The 22548-nt window shown below is 39.8% G+C and overlaps 1 protein-coding gene across 4 annotated transcripts in view; it reads right to left on the reverse strand.

The window, feature by feature from the left end:
* Positions 1-5149: 5149 nt before the first annotated feature.
* The window catches only part of LOC105357050 (signal peptide, CUB and EGF-like domain-containing protein 1), a 102936-nt gene continuing 85537 nt past the window's right edge, over positions 5150-22548 (reverse strand). For all 4 annotated transcript variants that reach the window (XM_023952624.1, XM_023952622.1, XM_023952625.1 and 1 more), the window contains 11 exons: positions 20762-20860; positions 16455-16571; positions 15990-16148; positions 15687-15890; positions 15444-15605; positions 13676-13843; positions 10429-10590; positions 10149-10346; positions 8593-8745; positions 8414-8493; positions 5150-8094 (listed from right to left, as the gene is read on the reverse strand). In XM_023952624.1, coding sequence (XP_023808392.1) covers positions 7945-8094; positions 8414-8493; positions 8593-8745; positions 10149-10346; positions 10429-10590; positions 13676-13843; positions 15444-15605; positions 15687-15890; positions 15990-16148; positions 16455-16571; positions 20762-20860 — 1652 coding nt within the window. In that variant the 3' untranslated portion in view covers positions 5150-7944. The remainder of the gene's footprint in view (positions 8095-8413; positions 8494-8592; positions 8746-10148; positions 10347-10428; positions 10591-13675; positions 13844-15443; positions 15606-15686; positions 15891-15989; positions 16149-16454; positions 16572-20761; positions 20861-22548) is intronic.

The raw sequence follows: 22548 nt of genomic DNA on the forward strand, positions 1-22548 counted from the left end.
TGTCAGTCATTATGTTAAGTCACAATGGAGTTTCCATTCTTTTTCTTTAATAGTTTTTTTTATTTATGAGTCTGGTGTAATTCTTCATGAGTTGGCTCTGACTTATGGGTGAAAAGACTGCAATTTTATCACATTTGTATTAATGAATCATGTAAAAAAAAAGACTGCAACGTGATCAAATGTTTTCATTATTTGTTCAAATGCTCTTTAATGTGCACTGCAGTTTTGTGTTTTTATCAGTTTTCTAATAAAAAAAAAAAGAGATCATGTTTCTACAAAATTTCTCTTTGGATATTCTAAATGGTGAATATACTTTAATTGTAACTGTTTGCAAAAGTATCCCAACATGTAGTACAAATTTACTGAACCTTTTTTAGGTCAAAGAGCAGGATGTTTTCGACTGAGACTGTATGAAAGTTAGATCTTTTTTGAAGACCAGAAGTGAACACTGAACACATCTCACATTTACTAATTACAAAATGCATTATTCCTTCCAGAAAATGCAGCTTTGGACAGACTGTTTTCTCTTTTCGAGCCTCTCAAACCTGGAACACAATCCCAGAAAGCATTCGACAGCTCTCCACACTTCCATCGTTCTCAAAACAATTAAGAACATGGCTGCTGGAAAACCAAACTTGCACTCACAGCTAACTTTAGGGACAATGCAAGAAAACTGTTTGATAAACAAAAGTCAAAATAAATCATTGGGAGGAAGTGGTCACAGTTGTCATAGTATTTTTCTGATTTTGGCGATTTTGTTGATGTGTACTTTGGGGAACTATGTATTTTAAACTGTTTATATGTAATTTAAGTTATGTTAATTTTATGTCATTTTATTTAATGCAATTTAATGTTACTAACGTACTTTTTTACTTTATTTTATTTTATCTATAGTCGCTTGGTGGCTGGCCATGGTCAGAATGGGACAGAGGATGGAAATTAGCCTAGGTGTCTCACTATTTTTAGAGAACTCCACACTGTTCGTTGCATACATTGTCCCTTAAAGAAATAATAAATAAATAAAAATCTGCCAGAATACAAAACAGAACATCTTCTATATTTCTAAAGTATCTTAAGGGTTGTGTTAGTACGCCAGAAACTACATTGGAGTTTTTCATTCATTTATTCATTCTTTTCTGCTTTATTCCTTTCGGGGTCACGGGGCCACTTATGGGCAAAGGCAGAGAACACCCTGGACAGGTCGCCAGTCTGTCGCAGGATCACACATATCCCACACCCATTCACACCTATGGACAATTTGGAGTGAACAATTAAGCTATGAAGCATGTTTTTGGACGGTGGGAGGAAGTCGGAGTCCCCGAAGAAAACCCACACATTCATGGGAAGAACATGCAAACTCCACACAGAAAGGTCCCCCATTGTTGTTCTGTTTTAGGTCCCCCAGCCGGGACTGAGGCAAGAGCGCTAACCACTGCGCCACCGTGCAGCCCAGAGTTTTTCATATAACCAAAAAAAATTTAAAAAATACTTTCAGGTTTGTTTTAGGCACTGATAGTAAAAAATGTGTATGCTTCACAGATGTCCATGTCTGAAGGGTAAAAGATTAATGAAAAAGCTATAAATATGAAATACAAGATGTTTCCATGGATGCCAGTGAAGATCACAAATGATTGACAAAAAAAGGTTCAGCGCACTGTCTTGTGGGGTGTAGATTACCCAACTCCCAATGTTAAAGTGCCTAGGATAGCACAAGAGTTAATGAGCAAAATTAATTATTGCAGTCTCGGGCCGCCATCTAGTGGATAGATAGATAGATAGAGAGAGAGAGGGAGAGAGAGACAGACAGACAGGCATACTTTATTGTGTATATATATATATATATATATATGTACGATATATATATATATATCTACTGTGTGTGTGTGTGTATATATAACCTGTTTTTATTAATAAGTTATGCTAAGTTTTAGTTTGAAATGCAAAACAGAGGGAGTGGAAGACTCGGGTGTCGCTTGGTAGTTGGGGAGCTGGTGCGGGGAAAAAAGGAGAAAAGAAGAGAGGCTTGTGTCCAGAAGAAAAAAAAGTGATTCTGCTTTGTTGTTTTTTTCATTGATGAAAGAAAAGAAACAGTCACTTTTTTCCCATAATAAATCTGACTATTATTGCTTTATATCAAGTGAACTTTCAGCAGAGCAACTGCCAAAGGGAAGCAGACAAGCTGATGACAGGAGAGTCATCTCCTCATCTGGAAGTCCCTGTGGCTTGCAGATGCTGCCTATGATTGTCTGCTGTGTAAATATCACATAGGCAAGTATCTGATTTATCTGTCAAGCGTGATGAATGACCCCCAAAAGAGCATCTGAGCTGATAAATTCATTCATTCATCTTCTTAACTGTTTTGTCCCTTTCGGGGTCATGGGGCTGCCAGAGCCTAACCCAGCCAGTTGTGGGTGAAGGCAGGGGACATTCTGGACAGTCTGTCGCAGGACCACAATCACACACACTCACACCTACGGACTATTTAGAGTAACCAATTAACCTATGAAGCATGTTTTTGGATGGCGGGAGGAAGCCAGAGAAACCCACGCATGCACGGGAAGAACATACAAATTTCACATGGAGTTTGCATGTTGCTGTGAGGCAAGAGCGCTAACCACTGCGCCATCATGCAGCCCATGTAAGCTGATCACAATAGTCTTTAGTTACATTCTTTAGTTAAAACCTGATTAGAATAACAATTTATCAGCTCAGAAAAAGTATTATTCTAAACAGGATGTAACTAAAGAATGCCTCTGACTGTCACAGACCTTGAAGGATGATTAGAGCTTGGATAATACACTCCAGGAGTGTATTATCACTTGCACACTTGAATTATTGTGCATTAAAAAGTGATAACGCACAGTGATAACCGCACGCCCTAAAAAGAAGTTCCGGTCACCTCTCTTAAGCCTTCTGTATCACTGCACCGGCTTCTTTAAAACAACCTTCAGCTTCATCATCTGGACAAAAGCAAGCAGTAAGAGGTGAACTTTCTCTCTGAACTGATGCTCTATTTAACCTATCGTGACCACCAGCATATATGGGTCATCCTTTGCCGGTGACATTTAGATCAGAGGACGGAGTGCTGTGTTGTCACAGTAACATGACAAAGCGCAGCACCACGTGACAAATAATCCGCTTTTTTGGAAAAAAGCGATCCAAACCGAAAAAAATATTAAGATTAAAGTACTAAAAACTGATTGAGTGTTTGTTTATTTTGTAAGTGACCTTGTTATAATAAAGCGAGTTAATGGTCTTCGAAATGTGCATTATCAGAATTAACAAACTTCACGTCAAATGGTTCAAGCTTCCACGGCGTGCGTAAATTTCCGATAATACACACTTCGTCAGCCATTTACCTTTACTTAAGCCACACATGCACTGTTTTTTAATGTTAAATGTCAGGAATTATTCACACTCATCTGAATATACTGTTCTCCCATTGGGGATTAGTGGGTTCAAATTTACCATCTGATGACACTTAAGCCTAAAAGTGGAACAAAATGCATTCAAGCTTGACAGTAGCTATGGTTACATGTACAAAATATCTTTGATCAGATCAAAGATCTCATTAGTCTTCAGCTATGTACCTTGTCCCCGAAAAACTTGATCTGATTATAACAAACGTTTACATAAGCCACACTTTCGGTTGGAATGAATCATGTGGACATGCGCGGAACTATCTAAAATACCGTAGAAGAAGAAATCGTGAGTTCCGTTGTAAAAAGACAAAGCATAAAGCGAGATGATCTTCTAAACGTGCTTTCATTATTGTTATGATTATAGCATTATTAAGTGCATGTTCGCTCATAATTTCATAAATATGTGAAGCCAGTGCTTTATTCTTGGCCGAACAGACCCGGAAGAAGAGTTATGATTAGGCTAATACCTGCCAAGAACATTTGGCTTTGCATGCACTCAAAATCCATGCGGACAATGCCGCAATGTGCATCTTGGCTGCAAGTAAATATGTGGGAATAACATCAGCCTTTATTTTGTCTGGACACGATTGGTAACACAAATTCACACAAATTGGCTTGGATTCTCAGGACTGGGCAGACCGGCATTTCTGCATTCAAAAGCCGCCTCTGCCAGCTCACTTACTGTCCCAAAGTCGCTCAGCTGTTGGAGACACAGTTCTCCCAGGAGATGCAGTTATCTAAGTGTCCGGCAGCTCATTTATGCAGAGCAGCTGGACTGCGGGCCTTCTCCATAGCGCACACCATATCAAAGCACCCTCCCCTGCTCGCAAACACGAAGCTACGAATGCGGTCCTGTTTGCGTTTCAAAGCCTCCTCTGGTGCGCCACAACCTCTACGCATGAGCCAGAGCAGTAATGACCCACGATGAACCACGATCAGATCAACAATCGGCATAACCCATCTATCACAATCAGAAGAAAATTGTGATCCAAATGAGTCTGATCAGGTCACAGTATTCCAAATGATGCGTTTACATTACGCATTTTTATTTTGATCAGGCGTTTATTCTGATTACTTTTGCCCATGTAAACATAGCTACTGAAGCATTAGCAGGTTGGCTTGCGGACTGCAGAAATTTGGTGCAGCAGAGCTCCGGTTCTTTGGGGAGGAGCTCCAAGAACCTTCACATAATCATTAGCTTTCATGAAATTCCACTTGGTTTTGTTTTGTTATGGTTTTCTTATGCTTTGTTATTGAAGGTAATCTGTGACTTCTTCCTGAGTCGGTCACAGTTGCCTGCAATCACTGGTTAGGGTTTCTGTAGTTAGGGAGGTATCTTTCTGTGTTCTGCACTGGTGCACCTTATGTCCTCTACTTTGAACTTGGCTTTTTTGAAACATTAAATGTTCTGGAAGTATTCGGAGTCCTTCCTGCATCTGGGTTTAAACCCGTTTGTCTGACAGTAACACTATCAGCTTCAGGGCCATATTTTGTATTTCTGTAAATAGGTTGTATTTAAATATTTTTTTGCATGAAGAATCCCTATTCATATGAGCACATTTCAAAATAACACTTGATCCCGACTGAGATTGTTTAGGGATAAATAAATAGTGTTTGGACAGGGTCTGAGTTTTTGATCTATCTGCAGAAAAGAGACATGAACGACCATAGCCTGATTTGAGTAAAGCACGACACAAAGAATCAATTCACAATAAAGACCATTTCAGTTGGTTTTCTGCTACTGTTTTTTATTTTGTTCAGTATCAGATTTTTTAATTATTTAAACAATGTGGCACAACACTGTTACATTTTCTTCCTTTGGGCACAACCGAATTACACAACGTTCAAATGATTCCTCATATACATACACACATATACAGTCTGCAGTCCCAAGTCACTGCTTCCTCACTCACACATCAATCAGGTTCTGTCATCCTCATGTGCACACACACACACGCAAGCACGCACGCACACACATACACACACACACACACACACACACACACAAACAATCCTTTCACCCAATTCTCAGGGAAATAGAGTCAACTATGGAACAATTCATTTGTTTTAACACTCACACTACACAGAAGCCACGTTCATAAAGCAGGCTGAACCTCATCATGTCTGTGTGACAGCTATTCCACATGACCTGGAACCTGACAACAGCAGGATTGTTGGATCTGGAAATAATCTGGTACACACTGAAATCACTCACACATTCTTTAAGCCGATCAAAGATTTTGCTGGCTAACAACCTGCGTATTTCAATAATGTCATCAGGTTTCTCTTCTGCCTTATTCGATACCTTTCTTTGGCATAAAGGCCAAAAATAAGATCAGAAAGGCCAAACTCAATGTTTTGCAAGACCATTTTTTCCTGTTGCAACCAATGAACTTTCAATTGTTTCCATGACTGTAGACTTTTCCAAAGCCTTCCCCTGTTGAATGAGTTTTAGCTACTGTTGTAACCTCATGGACAGAATCTGGAACTGGTTTTCTCAGAAAAAAAAAAAAAATCACAAAAAACCTAAGGGGCTGACTTTTGACTGCTGTGGTTTTTACCAAATTGATCTTCAAATGTACCTTTATATTTTTTTATAGTGTTAAGCGAGAAACTCAAATGGCCAAAAGGCAAGATGACTTCAAGCATCTGCTTTATAAAAAATTCAGCACTGTCACAAGAGGAAAACCTCTCGACTGCACGGTAAGCATTAATTTCTAAAGGAGCTTGAATGCCATTAAGAGAGTCTGCAGACATTTGGAACTTCTGCTGGAGAATTTTAGCTCCTATGCTAACAAAGCTGTCAGGTTTACAGTTGAAACCTGCAGAAGGACATCTCTGCCACCATGTGAACCTTCAGAAAAATACACAAAGTTCTCTTTTCAGTCACATTGTTTAGACATGGGGTTCATCTTGACCCTGTTTCATGGTTTTTACATATATATATTAGTGCTGACGGGAATGACAGAAACATTTGGTCAGGTTATAAAAGAAGAACATATCTACACACTATACTAATTTAATGAAAAGAAAGTGCATCAGGGTGACTTGGGACAGTTGTAGCACTGCAAGTAGAGCCGTCATACTAGAAGAGATCAGAGATGCTTCTTTAATCTGGCAGCTGTAGAACACGGATAGCTCAAGGCTGGGCCATGACGATGTTCACAAACTGTAGTGGTGCTAGATAAACTGGTAAAATAGCAACACTGTTGTCCACTGTACCACTGAGCAAAATCAAACTATTGTCATTAAGTAAATCAAACAGGTTACACGGGTTCCCCTATCTTCACGTGTGGCACATTTCAGTACAACACAAAAAAGTCACAAGAAACATTTTTCTTTAAAAGATATAAAATTCAAGTGCAATTAAAGGTTCAAATATTAGTTAATTACATACATTTATCACTTAAGAAACAAGTTTGTTGCTTAAAGGTAGTTTATCTTGTCTTAAAATATATATATATATATATATATATATTTTTTTTTTTTTAAATTTAAAATATAGACTTTATGCTACAAAGGATAAAAGCACCAACAGAATAGTTTACTGGAACGGTTTAAACTGACACCTTTGAGCCTTTTTTGGAATATCTGTGTTTGCAGTGCACCAATTGTCTTCCAACCTCTTTATTTTGCGCACAAAAAGAAATCCAAGTCAGGATGCAACGGCATCATTTCTTTGGGGTCAGTCTCTTTTCCTATGTCAAGGCTGTGAAACTGAGTCAAAACATTATTAACCACTAACGGTTCTGTGATATGGGCCTCTACAAGTTATGCCATGTTGTATATAAATTATACAAAACAACACAATACAGAACAAAGGCTGGACAAAAAAAGAAAACGTAGAACACAACTTAACCATTGAAAAAACGCCTGGAAAAAAGAAAAAGGCAAGACTATTGCAACTATTTGATGCTGATTCATTTCCTGAATCCTTCAATTTTGTCATGATGTGGGCTAATGTGGCATGTTATTATAAGACGGATTCCAAAACGACATAAAAGGGACAGACTTTAAAAAAAAAAAAGCAGCTTTATGAAACTTTGTTAGCATAAGATAGTAACCTTGGCTCTCAACATTCAATATGAGGCAAACTACTTTCCATGTGGAATTGAAGACTGAATTGAAGACTGACTTGTGAATTATAAATCATAAAATAAATTATATGATTTATGTATCATAGCAGATCAAATCCTGACAAGTTAAAAGATGAGATGTAGAGCACACAGAATTAACACCTTTTTCACTTAAATACTTTGCAGAAAGTGCAATCATTTGTAAATCAAATGTGCAACTTAAAAATAAGTGAGACATGACTGTAAAAAAAAAAGCTTTTCTGTGCTTCTGTGCCTCTTTCCTCACATTAACAACAAACAACCAGGGAAGCAAATACAGATGATCAAGTCTTCTTAGCCACAAAGGGGAAAGAAGATTCTGGGGGTTTAGGCTACCTTTTAATGTAATGAATGTGGAATGATGCAGGTGGAATCAGTCTTTAGCAGGTAGAGGAGGCTTCCAGTAATTAATATGGTTGTAGGAACCTTGTTACTTTGGAACGTAGCAGCTTGATAAAGGAGCGAGGGAACATCTCTTTGGACTCAGCTGCTGTGTATCTGAAGTAGTTCTGGGGGTGGGCAAGAACGTCAAACAGGGCCTTTATTAGCTTCTTGTCCTGAAAAGGATAAGACAGGTACAACAAACATGAAAACTACAGACATTTATAGCTCATTTCCATGTTTCTCTTCCAAATGAAGTTGAACATAGGCAGCACATCGGTGAGGGGGTAATTTATTTCCACTTTTAGGGACGAAAAGGTATTGTGTTAAAAATTCTACGTTTCCAGTCAGTCGTTCCCATGTGTTGATGCTCTGACAAGCATTATTATTAGCATCATGGGAGGCTTTAGATTAGTGGGTTGATGGTCAGGGGTTCAAATCCTAGGTTAGTTGGTTGTTGTGTTGAGACAGAACACCATGACACATTATCAGTACCTTCAGGATCTCCTGATGGTTCTCAGAGGCATACAGCCTTCCATCTCGCACTATGTCCTCTATGAGCTTCTGATAGTCCTCTAGGACACAGAATGGAAAAGACAAATGACTAAACAAGGAAGGGTATGCGAAAAAGTAGACAATTACAAGATCAAAGTGGGACTCATAGAAAAGTTTACCATCATACGTGACATATGGAACCTGGAAGCCTTTGCCGCTGTTGACCTCATTAGTCTTAAACTGGATCCAAAGTTTGCGAGAACGAGAGGTGAAGGCAATGGGTCTCTCGTAGGTCTGACAAGTCTCGTACGTGGTTATGGACGTGGGCAGCGCTGGAGGAAATGTGGAGAAAGTTTAGGACCTTCCCTCAGGAACCATCTGACACAGAGCATAGCAACCCACAAGATAAGCCCCTGTCATGATTTTTAATGATTAGACACAGCCTATCTTTGTGTAACAACAAATTATGTTTATGTTGAGCCTTAAAATGTTCTAGTGCAGTGTTTTTCAACCTTTTCTGAGCCACGGCACACTTTAACCTTAAAAAAAATCCTGCACACCAGCATCCAAAAATTTAAAAAAAGAAGGAGAAACTCATAGTCTTGTATTGATCTACAGCCCCTCCACAATCTCACATGCATTTTTGAGATAAGTGTTGCAGAAAAAGCTGGAAACTGCAGCTGTTTTTTCTAAAAGATTCAATAAAAGTTAAGTTAGAAGATTTAAAAATAGTTTGATGTGTGTTCGTTGGTTTCAAGACGTCTAATGACAGATCTCCTTGTGCCCTGTCACTCTCACAACCCAATGCATCATGGGAGATGTAGTGCATAAAACGGCCGGAGATCGGTTTTCGGAGCTTCATTGTTTTGTTCACTTGTTCCACGGTCTGATACCGGATTCTGTGGAAAGCTACAGCGCAAAAGACGAGCTTTAGCTGGTATTTTTGTTAGAACTGAGCGACTTTACGAGCTAAATCGGGACAAGGAAGTGAAGACTTTAACCACTTCTGATTGGTCAGACTGATGACATGTGATTAAGCCCCTCAAGAATGATTGGTGGAGACAGTCAAAGGGACGGGACTTTTCCCAAATACAGCCGGAGCTGCAGCTGAATCGCGGTACGGTCATTCTTATCAAAATGTCTTTAATAAAATAAAATAAACGCAAAGAAAAAGTATTTTACGATCTTTTATATTCCTAACTCCTCAGTGTTTTATCAGGGCCTGTTTGGATGAACACAGAGCTGAAATCCTGGAGATGGGAAATGTTTTTAGATCAGTTAATGAGGGCAATTTTCCACGGCACACTTGACCATCTCCCACGGCACACTAGAGTGTGCCGTGGCACACTGGTTGAAAAACACTGTTCTAGTGAATCAGCAATGATAAAATGTACTTTTCGAGAAACCTTGTGAGTTCTATTTCCCCCTTTCGTTGAAATAAAACTCTTACCTTTGTTGGTTATTTTTGAAAAGTTGAGTAGAGGATTTAGATTAAAACAGTGTAACATAACATTTATCTGTTTTATCATTGTGGGATAGTTCTAAAAAGATAAAACATTTTAGATGTATTTTTTGAAAAAAACAGCATCATTGGGTCTGTATAACTTTGGGAAAACTAGGAAATTTCTCTGGAAGAATATCATAAATTAATGTCCTGCTCACTGGACCTGTTCCTGATTTTTACGTTACCTTTTGGACCTTTTCACTACATCAAAAAGTAGAAGTCTCTCTTTACCACTCTTTCTCATGACCAGTACGTCTCCACAGTCGTCTTCAATAGGGAGAAAAATCTCTGGCACCACAATAAGGATCCGTCTCTTATGTGGAGGGTTGATGGTCCAGACACAGTTCACATTTGATGGGTAATCTCCAGGGTAGTTAGGTGACTCAATGTAGCCAGTGAACTCCCCCAATTCTCCTCCACACAGCTGATCTGAGAAGTTTGCAAAGAACTATCATCACAACCCTTGAAACATTACAAGGTATAATGGCTTTTAGAAGAAACAGAACTTTACTTTTGCAGTGAGAAACATTTGTGGCACCATCAAAGTCTGTCGTGGTATTCCCGGGGCAGGTGATGCAGTAGTTCTGCCCAAACTCGGACTGGTAGGTCCCAGCTTGGCAGCGGATACAGCGGTGGGTGGTAGAGTTGTAATAATGTCCAGGAGCGCAGTGCACTAGAAAAAAGAAGCAAACTAAAAAACTGAACCACAAAGACTAACCAAGGATCATTTCATGTCTGTTATACTTCATAACTTGATCAACCCCAAACTTTTGAAGTCACAACTTAACATTTTGCAAAATTTAAAGCCAAACAAGGATAATGTCCCATCATGTCTCGCATGTTGTAAACTAGCCATTTGGGCAGTTTTGTTCCACCGGACACAAGACAGGGCTCGACATAGCCATTTGTCCGCTGGCCCGGTCCTGTTTTTCGAGCAGTGCGGACCACAAGACTTTACTTTTCACTTGCCCGCTCGGGCCACTAAAATATCTAACGGTTTATTTATTCTTCACCTTTTTCAATAAAGTAAATTTTGCGAAAACGTGTAGATTTACCTCGTCTTCATAATTTAGTTTTTCTGCTAGTCCTGTGTTCAGACTTCAAGGGTTTCTATGGGAAACCTTTGATCACTTCTCCTTCTCTCCCGCCTGCGCGCGCTCGGCTTTCACTGCCGAGCACCACGCGGCACGCGCTCACTACTTTTTTTTTTCAAACTTTATTGAATTTAACAATTCAATACAAAACAATGTTAAACAGCAACAAGGAAGGCACAAGCCAGTGGGTTATTATTACATTTGATTATAAATCCGACACCGTCACTGAAGAGAGACTGAAGCATGTCAGAGATGTGGAAGACATGGCAGGAATAGATAGGAATATGTTGGATGGAGTAGTGGGTATAATTAGTAGTATGGACAGCAAGATATTTAATGAATGCATTGAAGATGAAACTGTATCCACTAAGCTTTAAGCTGAATGTCAAAGAATCAAAGGCAACTCCAAATACCTGAATCTCAGACTCAAATGCAGTAGAATGTTAAACTACTTAATTTAGTTTTTCTTTACAACACTGTAAGCAGTAAGTATTTTTAGTTAGCTGAATGATCTCAGTTAGACCTGCACAATATGAGGAAAACTCGCGATATGCGATATCAGAGATTAAAATTGCGATAACGATATAATTTGCGGTATATAAACAAACAGCAAAATAACCAAATAACCATTCCCAGTTTAAAAATTATACTCCAAATGACCCACGTTGACATAGGTTACAAACATCTAACATAACAGGGCTCCATCTGATTGGTCAACAATGTGAAGGCGTCCATCCGATTGGTCAAATGCATTGAGGGATTTATTTGATTCGTTAAATGGTTCAAGCTGCCATTAGATTGTTTTAACACATTTAAGGTTTATGATTTATTGCGCTATTTGCCGTTAGAAGCACCATGAAAACTTCTGAACTAGTGTTTCCTACTACACTGCAGTGCTCTCTTCAAAACATCTGAAACAGACTAGAGCAGATTTAAGTTTGATATGGTCTATTTTCAGTCATTGAAAAGTGTAGAAATAAGTGATGTCACCAGAATGCACCAAATTGCACCATATTAAAAGTTTCCGGGGGGGCATGCCCCCGGACCCCCCTAAAGTTGCAAGCACCTGCGGAGCGGCGGGTCCCGCTATGCGCGGTGTCGGGCCAGTAACTTTCAGGCAGGGCCAGTAAGTTTCAAAAACTACTGGCCCTGTGGGCCAGTGCAAATTTCTGGGCTATGTCAACCCCTGCAAGATCTATATTAGATAAATAATATACAGCCATTGTAGATGTCTACAGGACAACTCAGACATTCCCATTTTGCTACTTTATTAGATGTCTACCAATAGTGTTCTGAAAGACATCTGGATATTTTATTATTTTTTATTTTACCTTTATTTTACCAGTAAAAAATCTCTTTTTCAAGAGAGACCTGGTGCCACAGATGTTTTTTTAGATGTCTACTAGAGAACCTTTTTAAATATTTACTAGATATGAAATAAAAAAGCCAAGTCAAAGATGTTTCGATCATTGAGACTTTGTGTGCCGTCATTCTTTTTCTTCTTTTACTATCAAATATAAACATGACATTATTTGTGTAGAATATATATTTTCTCCTAATCTATACATGTAAATGGAATTCTTTACTTAAAGAACTTCAACTCTGAACAGGAACTAGACTCTTCTGTTCCGCAGTAGATAAGAAAATGTGCTTAAAGCTCATTCTAATAATAATAATCCACTCGGTCAGTAGATGAAACCTTTTACCATCATTTTGTTCAGTTTTACAATAAGTTATACATCAAAACACGAATGTCGAATTGTTGTTTTGATGCAAGTTTCTGTGACTTTTGACCCCAGGTACATTTCGGCAGAAATCTTTGCTCTTTCTTGGAATGTAGAACTTTTTGATTTCTAGTTGTCCATGAAATAAAAGGCTTCAAAGTGGTGTAATGATTAGCTCCTTCACTTCACAGTGAGAATAACTCTGGTTCAAATCCCAACTGGGACCTTTCTGTGTGACGTTTGCATGTTCTCCCTCTACAGGTGTGGATTCTCTCCTGCTTCCTCCCAATGTTCAATAACGTGTTTCACAGGCTTCTGTGTCTTTGTGTGGCCCTGTGACAAACTGGTGACCTGATTAGGGTGTGCTCCACCTTCATCTGGTTTGGAACCTGTGACACCAAAAGGGATTCAGTGGGTTCTGAGGACAAATGGATGGATGTAAAATTGCAGTATTTATATTTTAACTAGTAAATGTTTTTTAAAAAAGTACTCTAATAGATGTCTAAAAATGTCCAAATATCAGATGTCTACAGGTAGACATCTAACAGATTAACATAATAGAGATGTCTGAGATGTCCTGTAGACATCCATGGTAGATGTATATTAGGCATCTTAGAAATTAGAAATTATTATAAATCCTGTGCCTAGTGTGGAAAGGCATTTCTCAATATGCCTGCTTATTTCTTCTGGGGTCACTGAGTGTCACCGATTTTTATTCCTATACATATCAATATACAAATCAAAATTTGCTTTGTGAAGTTATTTTGGACCAAACAATAGAGATGGCTTGACTATCTGCCGAAACACTCTTTAAACATGTCCAAAATCTTTTCAAACAACTAACTCATTAGGACTTTGAAACCATCAAGTCAAGAAAATCCTAATAATGGATGGGTTCAAAAACTACTAAGAGCTTTTTAGGAACTGTAAGAGAGCAAACCTTTGGCCTCACAGTCTCTGAATGAGACAGATCCTTCATACTTAGTCATGAGACCTCCTCCACATTGAAAACATTGAACTCGGCCTGGTTCTGGCTGGTAAGTGCCCTGTGGACAGGGTTGGCATGGGTGAAAGCCATCAGAAGAATACTGACCAGCTGGACACTGACCTGTAGAACAGAAGGAACAAATTACCTCTCATTAATCTTTCGTAGAACAGTAGAACAGTCTTAGAACAGTCAATTAGCAGCAAACCTAATGGGAACCCTGCCCCCCTCCCCTCAAAAAACTCTGGTTCTAATAGTGAACTTCTATCAATCAAAAAATCTAATACTTGAAGACAAAAAAGGCCAACACGGACAAAATCAAATTAGATGAGGCTGGTTTTCCCCTTAATGACATTGAGAGTCATGGTGAAAATGTCACAACTACAAAAGTGAGGAATGACTTTCCTTCAGCTAATTAAAAAAAAACATTCTTCAAACATCACTGATGAATTAGTTATGTCAAACAGGTATCAACGGTTATCTTTTTAAACATTATCTTTCAATTGTAAACTTGTGAATTGTTTTGGTTTGATGCATTTCTCGGTAGAAAAGACCGGTGCCTCAGGCCGCATTTACACTGCATGGTTCAAGTGACCCAATTCCAATTTTTTCCTCTCAAGTGGCACAGATCGGATATGACCGGTGAACGTGTAAGCAGGACAAAAGCGAATGGATTCCGTTTTTTTTAGATCAAATACAGGCCTAATTCATATGTGGAAATACGAATCGGATACCTGCATTTGCCATGTAAACAGACAAATCGGATATTCTTCTGTAAATGCAAGTCGTACGTCAGTGACGTTAACTCAGGACACCACCAACTGAGATCACATGACGCTGATTTTGCTGTTCGAGGTCAGCTGGAGCCCCATCAGCATGTTACCTTTCAGCTTCAGGCTTCGAACCATAGTCAGAAACCGCTGTTGTTTCCGGTCGGGTCCCGGTCGAGATGCAAACGGTAACTAATCAAGTGGGGCACCGTTGCTCTGGAACAGGCTAGAAGCCGTTTATTTCTTTGCTTGGATGAAACTGTTAGTACAGCGCAACGTCTGAAAATACTTCCTCGTTCAAAACTCAGAGAGAGTACATAAGCCGGCCGAGCAGCCTTCCTTTTTCCTCTACCGCGCATCCCGTCTCCTGCCTCATCCTGGAGCGCACAAGCCAACGCCTCTTCCGTCGCTGCGTTGCCTCCATGACAACCGCAGTCACACAAAAGAAACGCAACAAAAAGGGGAGGGTTTCGCCATGCTAAACGTTTGGACCAACACGCATCTTCTAAATGTACTTTTATTACTGTTATGATTATTATTATTAAGGGCCTGCTCGCACATCATTTTTTAAATCCGTGCGGTCAGTGCTTAGGTTCGCGTAAGGTGGAAATTCTGCTATGTTTACGTAGTCCTGAGAACGTCTACGTTTGGCAGTTTCAGCATTGTATAGTGTAAATCGGATGCGGTTCACTTTTAAAAGATGACGTAAGCGAGTCGTCAAAAAAAATCGGATTTAGTCAGAAAATCGGATTTTGGCATCAAATCTTAGTCACACGCATCCGTCCGTATGGGGGTTGACGTATACAGGTTATGTCCGGGTCCATGAAGGGTCATAGAGAGGAGCGGGCCACAATGTAACAGTCTTTTACCTGAATACATCACGGTATCTTTCTAAAGAAACTGAAAGCAGAATGACCGTTTAGATTAAAAAAAAGAAAGAAATTGCAATTTACCTCCACACTGAGACACATTCTTGGCCCCAATAATGCCCTGTCCATCTATACTTGGACATGGCTCACAGGACAGTTGACCCTCAGTATCCTGGTATGTTCCTGTAGGACACTGGACGCACTGCTCCTGCTCCCCGCTGTAAAATGTCCCCACACCGCAGCTCACTGAAGAGCAGTGCAGGAGTGAACACTGTAGCTTTCAACAGGACAGCAGTGTCAAGGTAAGTAATCAGATTCTGTTCTTACCACATTTTTCATCCTGTAACACTTGTCCTGTGCTGCAGATTTCCGCTCCATATGGAATCCTGGATGGTTTTTGAGCCACTTCATATTCTGTCCCAGAAAACTGGATGTAGAACTGCTGTTTGTTGATGGACTTTCTAAGTGTACGCATGGCATTCTGCAGCTTCACCTTCATCTTGGCCCTCACACAATCTACATTGCAGACATCTAAAGGAAAAATCCGTTTTTCCAATTAATGAAGAAAAGTATGCTTGATTTCTTCAGATATTATTCTGAAGTGGACACCAAACTTAAAAACGGACACACCTGAAGCTTCCTCCTCGTTCATTTCCATTTCAAATTCAGCAGTGATGAGGGAAACCTCTTTTGAAGGAGACTTGCGGCCTCTACGGCGCCTTTTTGAAGAATCGCACTTGAGATTGACAAATGTGACCTTACAGTCATCAGTGCATGGAAACTGGCCTCCTTCCAGACAAAAATGACAAAATGGGTTTTTTAAACTTTTGTTTTCAGCTAAATACTGTCTATGAATGTTATTATTATTAATACATATTTGCCAACAGGCTGAAGCCCATTAATTGGCAAATTCACACACCAAAATCAAAAATTAATCACATATTCGTCGTATAAATAAACCAAAGAGAGGTGAATTATTTGACTATTGTTTACAAACCTTTGATATATGTTAAAAGATAAGTTTTAAAAGTGCAGGAGTCGGAATGGAAGCTCATCAGACAATGACACAATGACTGGATGACATATTTTCTTTACCTGGAACAACCTGCTTGGATATCTCTCTATGTTTCTCCTTGTTGCGGGGTCTCAGGTGACACTTTGCATCTTTGATCTTGAACCTGGTCTTGTGCTTGATGGGGGGTGCCAATGTATCTTTAAAGGCAAACATTAGAAACACAGATGTTTTCATGTAGGCCCTGTATTTCAATCATGGATCATGATCAAAGAGATCCAGATTACCAAATCCTCAGATTTGACTCCATGGATTAACGATTTTAATCAATCAATCTTTATTTATACAGCACTTTTCATACAAAAGCAGACACAGAACTTTCACTAAAATAAATACCCCCCCCCCACCACCACCACCACCACCACACACACACACACACCATAAACCCAGGCTGAGTCACACCAAAGACTCAATTGAATTTGGGGGGGTTAATCCACCAGAGCGCAGCTGTGTCTGCGGCTCACCGCTCCCCCCAGGGGATGGGTCAAATGTGAAGAACAAATTTCACACACATAGGTGCAAGACAGCTAATGGGACTTTAACTTTGAACTTTAGGGGATTTTTTTTCACAAATGGAATTAAAAAAAGAAAAAAAATGACCCTAAAAGAAATTCCCACGCAACAGAATCAAAGAAACAGAATTTGACTGTCCAAACAGTCAAATGCTTGCACCTGTGCTCAGGTAAGGTTGATGGGATGTAGAAAGAGGGGGATGGCCCGGTCATTTCCACACTAAGACCCCCACAGTGGCAGCCAGAGCCCCCCTGAAACCTACATGACGTATCAGAACTATGTAATCCACCTACCGCTCAGCCCAATGTCAGCTACTCAGACCAGGGATGGAAGGACCGCCACAAGGGCCCCCAACGCCAGACAGCAGAACATTACCTACAATCTAATGATTACGTTCTCTCCAGATATCCAAAATTCCCAGTTCAGATATCATTTTTATATCATCCCTTTTTTGTTGTACCTTTTCTAAAGAATCAAGCTGCAGGTTAAGGTTAGCCAGAGGTCTGAAACTTGACCCTCACTGAGTCCATCCCTACCTCCAAAGCACAGCCAATGGTCGCAAAGGTCAGGGAGTCCTTTTGGCATGTGGTGGCCCTATTCATTATCAACTATATTTAAAAAAAACGTCCCGACTAATAATTAAGTATGAACATTTCTCACTTGTCCATACCTGTATCTGTGCATGCTGGGTTATACACAATATTGACTAATGTTACCTCTGTCTTCAAGTTTGTCAAAGTGGGTTATGTGCTTTAACCCTTCTTGGTCCTCTTCCTGGTTTCTTCTCAAGACCCGTAGTTTCTGTTTGTATCTCAGTGAAGTTGTTTGATTCGATTTGTTTGACTGCCATTCCACAGACATTTTAAAAATGTATCTTTGGCAGAGACTACTATGAGTTTCTGGACAATTTTGAAGAAATCTGGAAGAAAAATCCTAGCTAAAGTCTTCCAGACCATGACAGCAAAATTTCTCTCCTCAAGAGAGAATTAGCTTCAGGATAAGATAACCAACAGTGACAGGAAAGCAGGGATGATTTTGAAAAAGATGTAAAGTCTGCATTACTCTGATTGAAGTTGCTTGTCAGGTATGAGGGCCATTTTTTTTTCTATATGTCAAAAACGAAGCCAGACAGATTTATGCAGACACTGTGGTAAATTATGATGACTGCCTACACTACAAGTGTAGTGTTTAATCTTGAAAACAGTAAGCAGGCGAGAAAAGAAAAAGGATAATTGTTTTTGGTTTGTTTTCTTTCTAGAATGGGGAGCATTTTCATTGTATATATGCACTGACTTATGTTATATGAAGCAGGTTAGGTCAGGTAGCTTCAAAATCTCTGTTTGGCACCATGCTAAGTTACAAATGAAAAGATGCAGAATAGAGGTAAGATCTTAAGCCCGAGCCCGAGTCAGAACCCAACCCGGCCCGAAATTCAGGTCGGATCGGGTCTAAAATGACAATCATTCGGGTTCGGGTCGGTTCGGGCCGGGCTTCTCTCTCGCTGACTTTTTAAATAAATATATTGAAATGGCTGTAAAGAAGCTCCTTAGGCGGGCAATTTTCAAACATTTTTTTTTTAATCCTGTACGTCAGAACGGTTACCGCACGAACCGAAAGGCACAGCCAGCTTCTTCTTACTCAGAGGGAGAACGTTCACCAAACACACACACACACACACACACACAGACAGGTAGACCCCGTCCCCTCTATCCCACCAGTCACCAGCCCGTCGTTGATTGACATACACTGTGGGCCAGCAACTGGCAGAGAGAGGGGGGCGCCGGCCACCTGCAGCTCTGCGCACGTGTCGTGAATGGAATCTTCCCTCCGCAAGTCCGCATCTATTTTGTTTAGGTATCCCCGATATGGAGCACCAAGAAGTCAAGGATAAACTTAAGACAGGGGAACTGAAAAGACAAACACGCACCGCCGCGGCTGCAGTTATTCTCCGCGTAATTAATCAAGATCTCTCTTTCACTCTCTTTTTCTGGCCTCTTATTCTGTGTTCCAGCGTTATTTTGTTGTGCAAATGCATTTATCATGATCATAAAAATATGTAGATTATTTTAACCTTTAGAAATCTTGCGTTTTTTTTCTGCCAAAAATACTATGGGATAAATTGAAATTTCGGGTTTGCTTCGAGCTCTGGCCTGCAAATCAAGTTAATTGGTCGGGTTCGGGCTGGGTTCGGCTTTAATGCCCACGGGCCTGGGTCGGGTCGGGCTGGATTTTTTAGGTCCGATCTTACCTCTAATGCAGAAGACTAATTTAGGCAACAGACTGTGAGAAGTCAGAACTCTGTCTCCCCCTCTGGTCGCCATTGGGAACCATCTTTAGAGTTCTAACCACACCTGGATGCTGCAGACCTGAATCTCATTCACTCAATCAACCAGAGCATACTTAAGCACTGCACTGAGCTGAGCTCTGCGTGAAGTGTTGGTTGTGCCACTCTGCCTTCATGACCGAGCGTTATGTCTGGACCTGTTCTTCTGACCCTGACTGCCTGACTGCCTGCCTGCCTGCCCCGACCCTTGCCTGTATTTTGACCATCCTGTCTCTGCTTTGATGAACTCATGCCTGTTATCATTCATTTTTACGAATGGTACAGGTATACCTCACAAACCTTTATATGGTTCTAAAGAAAACCGCACTTTAAACTGTCCACACTATTGTGCTCATCATTAGAGGGAGGGCTTGACCTCCCAAATTTTAGATATTACCAACTTAGTGCTCACCTATGTGTAATTGCTGAATAGGTGTCCAATAGTCCAACGTCACTTTGGACTGACATAGAAAGGTCGATGTCTAAATGTCCTATAACAACTTTCCTTTTTTTTTTTAAATCTAAATGCATAAAATCATCCTGCATCAATCCTATCCCAATAGCAACTGTTACAGCATGGTGAGCATGAAGGAAAATGGAGGGCAGGTATCCAATAACTTCCTCCCTTATGTAATAATCCAGATTTTTTGCCGAGAATGATGGATGATCGATTTCATATTCGGGCATGTATTGGATTGTCCAAATGACATCATTTGCTAAAGGAACCTTCTTTGATGAAATTTTGAATGAGATCTCTTGATGCCATTTAGTCAGTTGATTGAAAAACAGTTTTTCCAGAATGGACTTTTATCAATATATACAGGTGAGAGATTTTGCTAAGTTCTTCATTCAGCGCTACTGAGAAGCGACTGCCTGTTGCAGCGGCTCCAGTTGTTATGACTTTCTGTTTGTTTTGTCTTTTAGTATTTATTATAGTCTCTTTCTTTTTTTTCTTGGTCAACAGCATGGATTTTATTTGCTCCAAGCTTGTGTCTTTACTTTTCCTGTTACTCTCATTACTCATCGTAACTGAGGGTAACCCGTGTGTGTGTTCGGGAGAAGAACATAGTGATAAGCAGTTGTTGCTCTTTTTTTCCTATGGGAATTTTTCTATGGGAAACTCGAAATTGCAAGATGATTTGCACGTACGTGTTGTAAATTTGGCAAGCTGTTTTACGTACGTGTACATATTAAACTGCAACGTTATTGACGCACAGGTAGAGAAGAAGCGGAGTGACTTTTTAGCCAATCAGAATGCAGAACACAATGCACGATGCAAATCTGTGAAGTAGCGAAACCGTGAAAAGTAAACCGCGTTATAGCGAGGGATCACTGTACATGAATTTAATCTTTGTTTACATGGGCAAACCATTATGTTATGTTTTGTGTTTAAAAAAATCAATTAATATACATGACAAAAAATGCAGAAAAAATAGTATTTTAAATGTAAAATCTCAGGGTATGTGATGGACTGACAGCCTTTGTTCACCTTACCTGCACAGGTAGGTTGAGTAGACGTGACATTCCTCCTCTGAAGTGATCTACCAGGTTGGACAGGTACACCACAACTCAGGGAGTAGCTGTTCTCCGAGTCTGAGGAAAACCAAACAGAACAAAGAATTTATAGGAGAAATATCTGAGGAGCAGTTTCCTCATACGTGAGATGGAAAGTTTTTGTTGAAAACATTTTAGGGTCTTTCAATAAACTTTTAATAAACCATCATGAAATATGTTGTATGAAGACATAACATCTGCTCCTGTCAGACTTCTAATATATCGTCAAAATAAAGGATCTAATAATCCTGTTTTTCACCTGATTTCCTATGTAAAAAAAAAAGAAAAATGAAGTGAAAACTAAAAGTTTTTGGAAATCTTTAATATCAGATGATTAAATAAGCATCCAAGCTTCATTTAACCACAGGAATTTATGACACCCTCCCTTTAAAATTAAAATGTTTCCCAAAAGACAGAAAAACTCATATTTCACTTCATGCCTTGAGGCTGTCTTCCATTCTTAAACAATAGATGCCAAGTACAACTGAGAAAAGGCTGCACTTTGGGGAAACAGTATGATTAAAGTATGTAATCAATCCACAGATGCCTGTTAAGCACTATCACAGAGGCTGGGGTGATGGCCAAATTGGCGTGATAGGTGAAGCCAAGAAAACCTGCAGAGTGAAAAAATGTCAAGGCTGAGCCGAGAGCCCTGCGACCCCAAAGAGTTCAGAAATATAGCAACAACCGACACAAGCAACCTCAACAAGAATCAGTAGAAGATGAAGGAGCTGCGTCTAGTGAAGGGTGCTACCAGAACCCAGAGTTTCTGCAGGGAACCACAGGAAAATTTGTTTTATTTTACACTTTAATATCTTTTATTTAAACACTGCTCCTGAGGCAGATACTTTACGCAATTAAATTGGAATACTAATATTCAATGATGTATGCTCATATCAATCTATCTATTTTCTTTCGCCACTTCTTCGAAAAGTATGTGTTCACCCATCCAAATGATCAGAATCAGGTGTCCTAATCACTTGGCCTGGCCACAGGTGTATAAAATCATCACTCAGGCATGCACTGTGTTTTTTTACAGACATTTGTGAAAGAATGGGCTACTATCAGGAACTTAGGGAATTCCAGCATGGAACTGTCATAGGGTGCCACCTGTGCAACAAATCCAGTGGTGAAATTTAACTAATCCTAAATATTCCACAGTCAACTGTAAACTCTATCAGAACAAAATGGAAGGAGTTTGGGAACAACAGTAACTCAGTCACCAAGCGGTAGACCAAGTAAACTGATATAGAGTGGTCGGTGGATGCTGAAACGCATAGTGCAAAGAGGTCGCTGACATTCTGCATGGTCAATTGCTACAGAGCTTCAAACTTCATTTGACCTTCAGATTAGCAAATGAATTTAAGTGAGTAAATGAAAAATAAAAGGGAGGAAAAAGGAAGAGTAAGTTGGTAGGGGCGCGTTGCCAATCAAGGTTCCAGCTGTGTGCACCAGAGCTGACTTGGATGAGGTGCGTACGTAGTGTAGACAGAGTATTCCAAAAGGTCGGGAAACCTATGACCCATTTCAATTCATTTCATTTCAAAAGAGTCAAAACCTCGGAGGCAGCTGGTGAGATTCTGTAGTAGTGCGGGGCATAGTTGTGGCGATCTACTGTGTGCTCAAGCGTCGCCTGCCACATCAGCCCCAATGTTTGTTTAGCTTTTCATTGAATATCATTTATTATGGAAGCGATTCTGTAGCATAATTAAAAATAAAAATAAAAA

The sequence above is a fragment of the Oryzias latipes genome, chromosome 23 (genome assembly GCF_002234675.1).
Source record: "Oryzias latipes chromosome 23, ASM223467v1".
Classification (NCBI taxonomy): Eukaryota; Metazoa; Chordata; class Actinopteri; order Beloniformes; family Adrianichthyidae; genus Oryzias; species Oryzias latipes.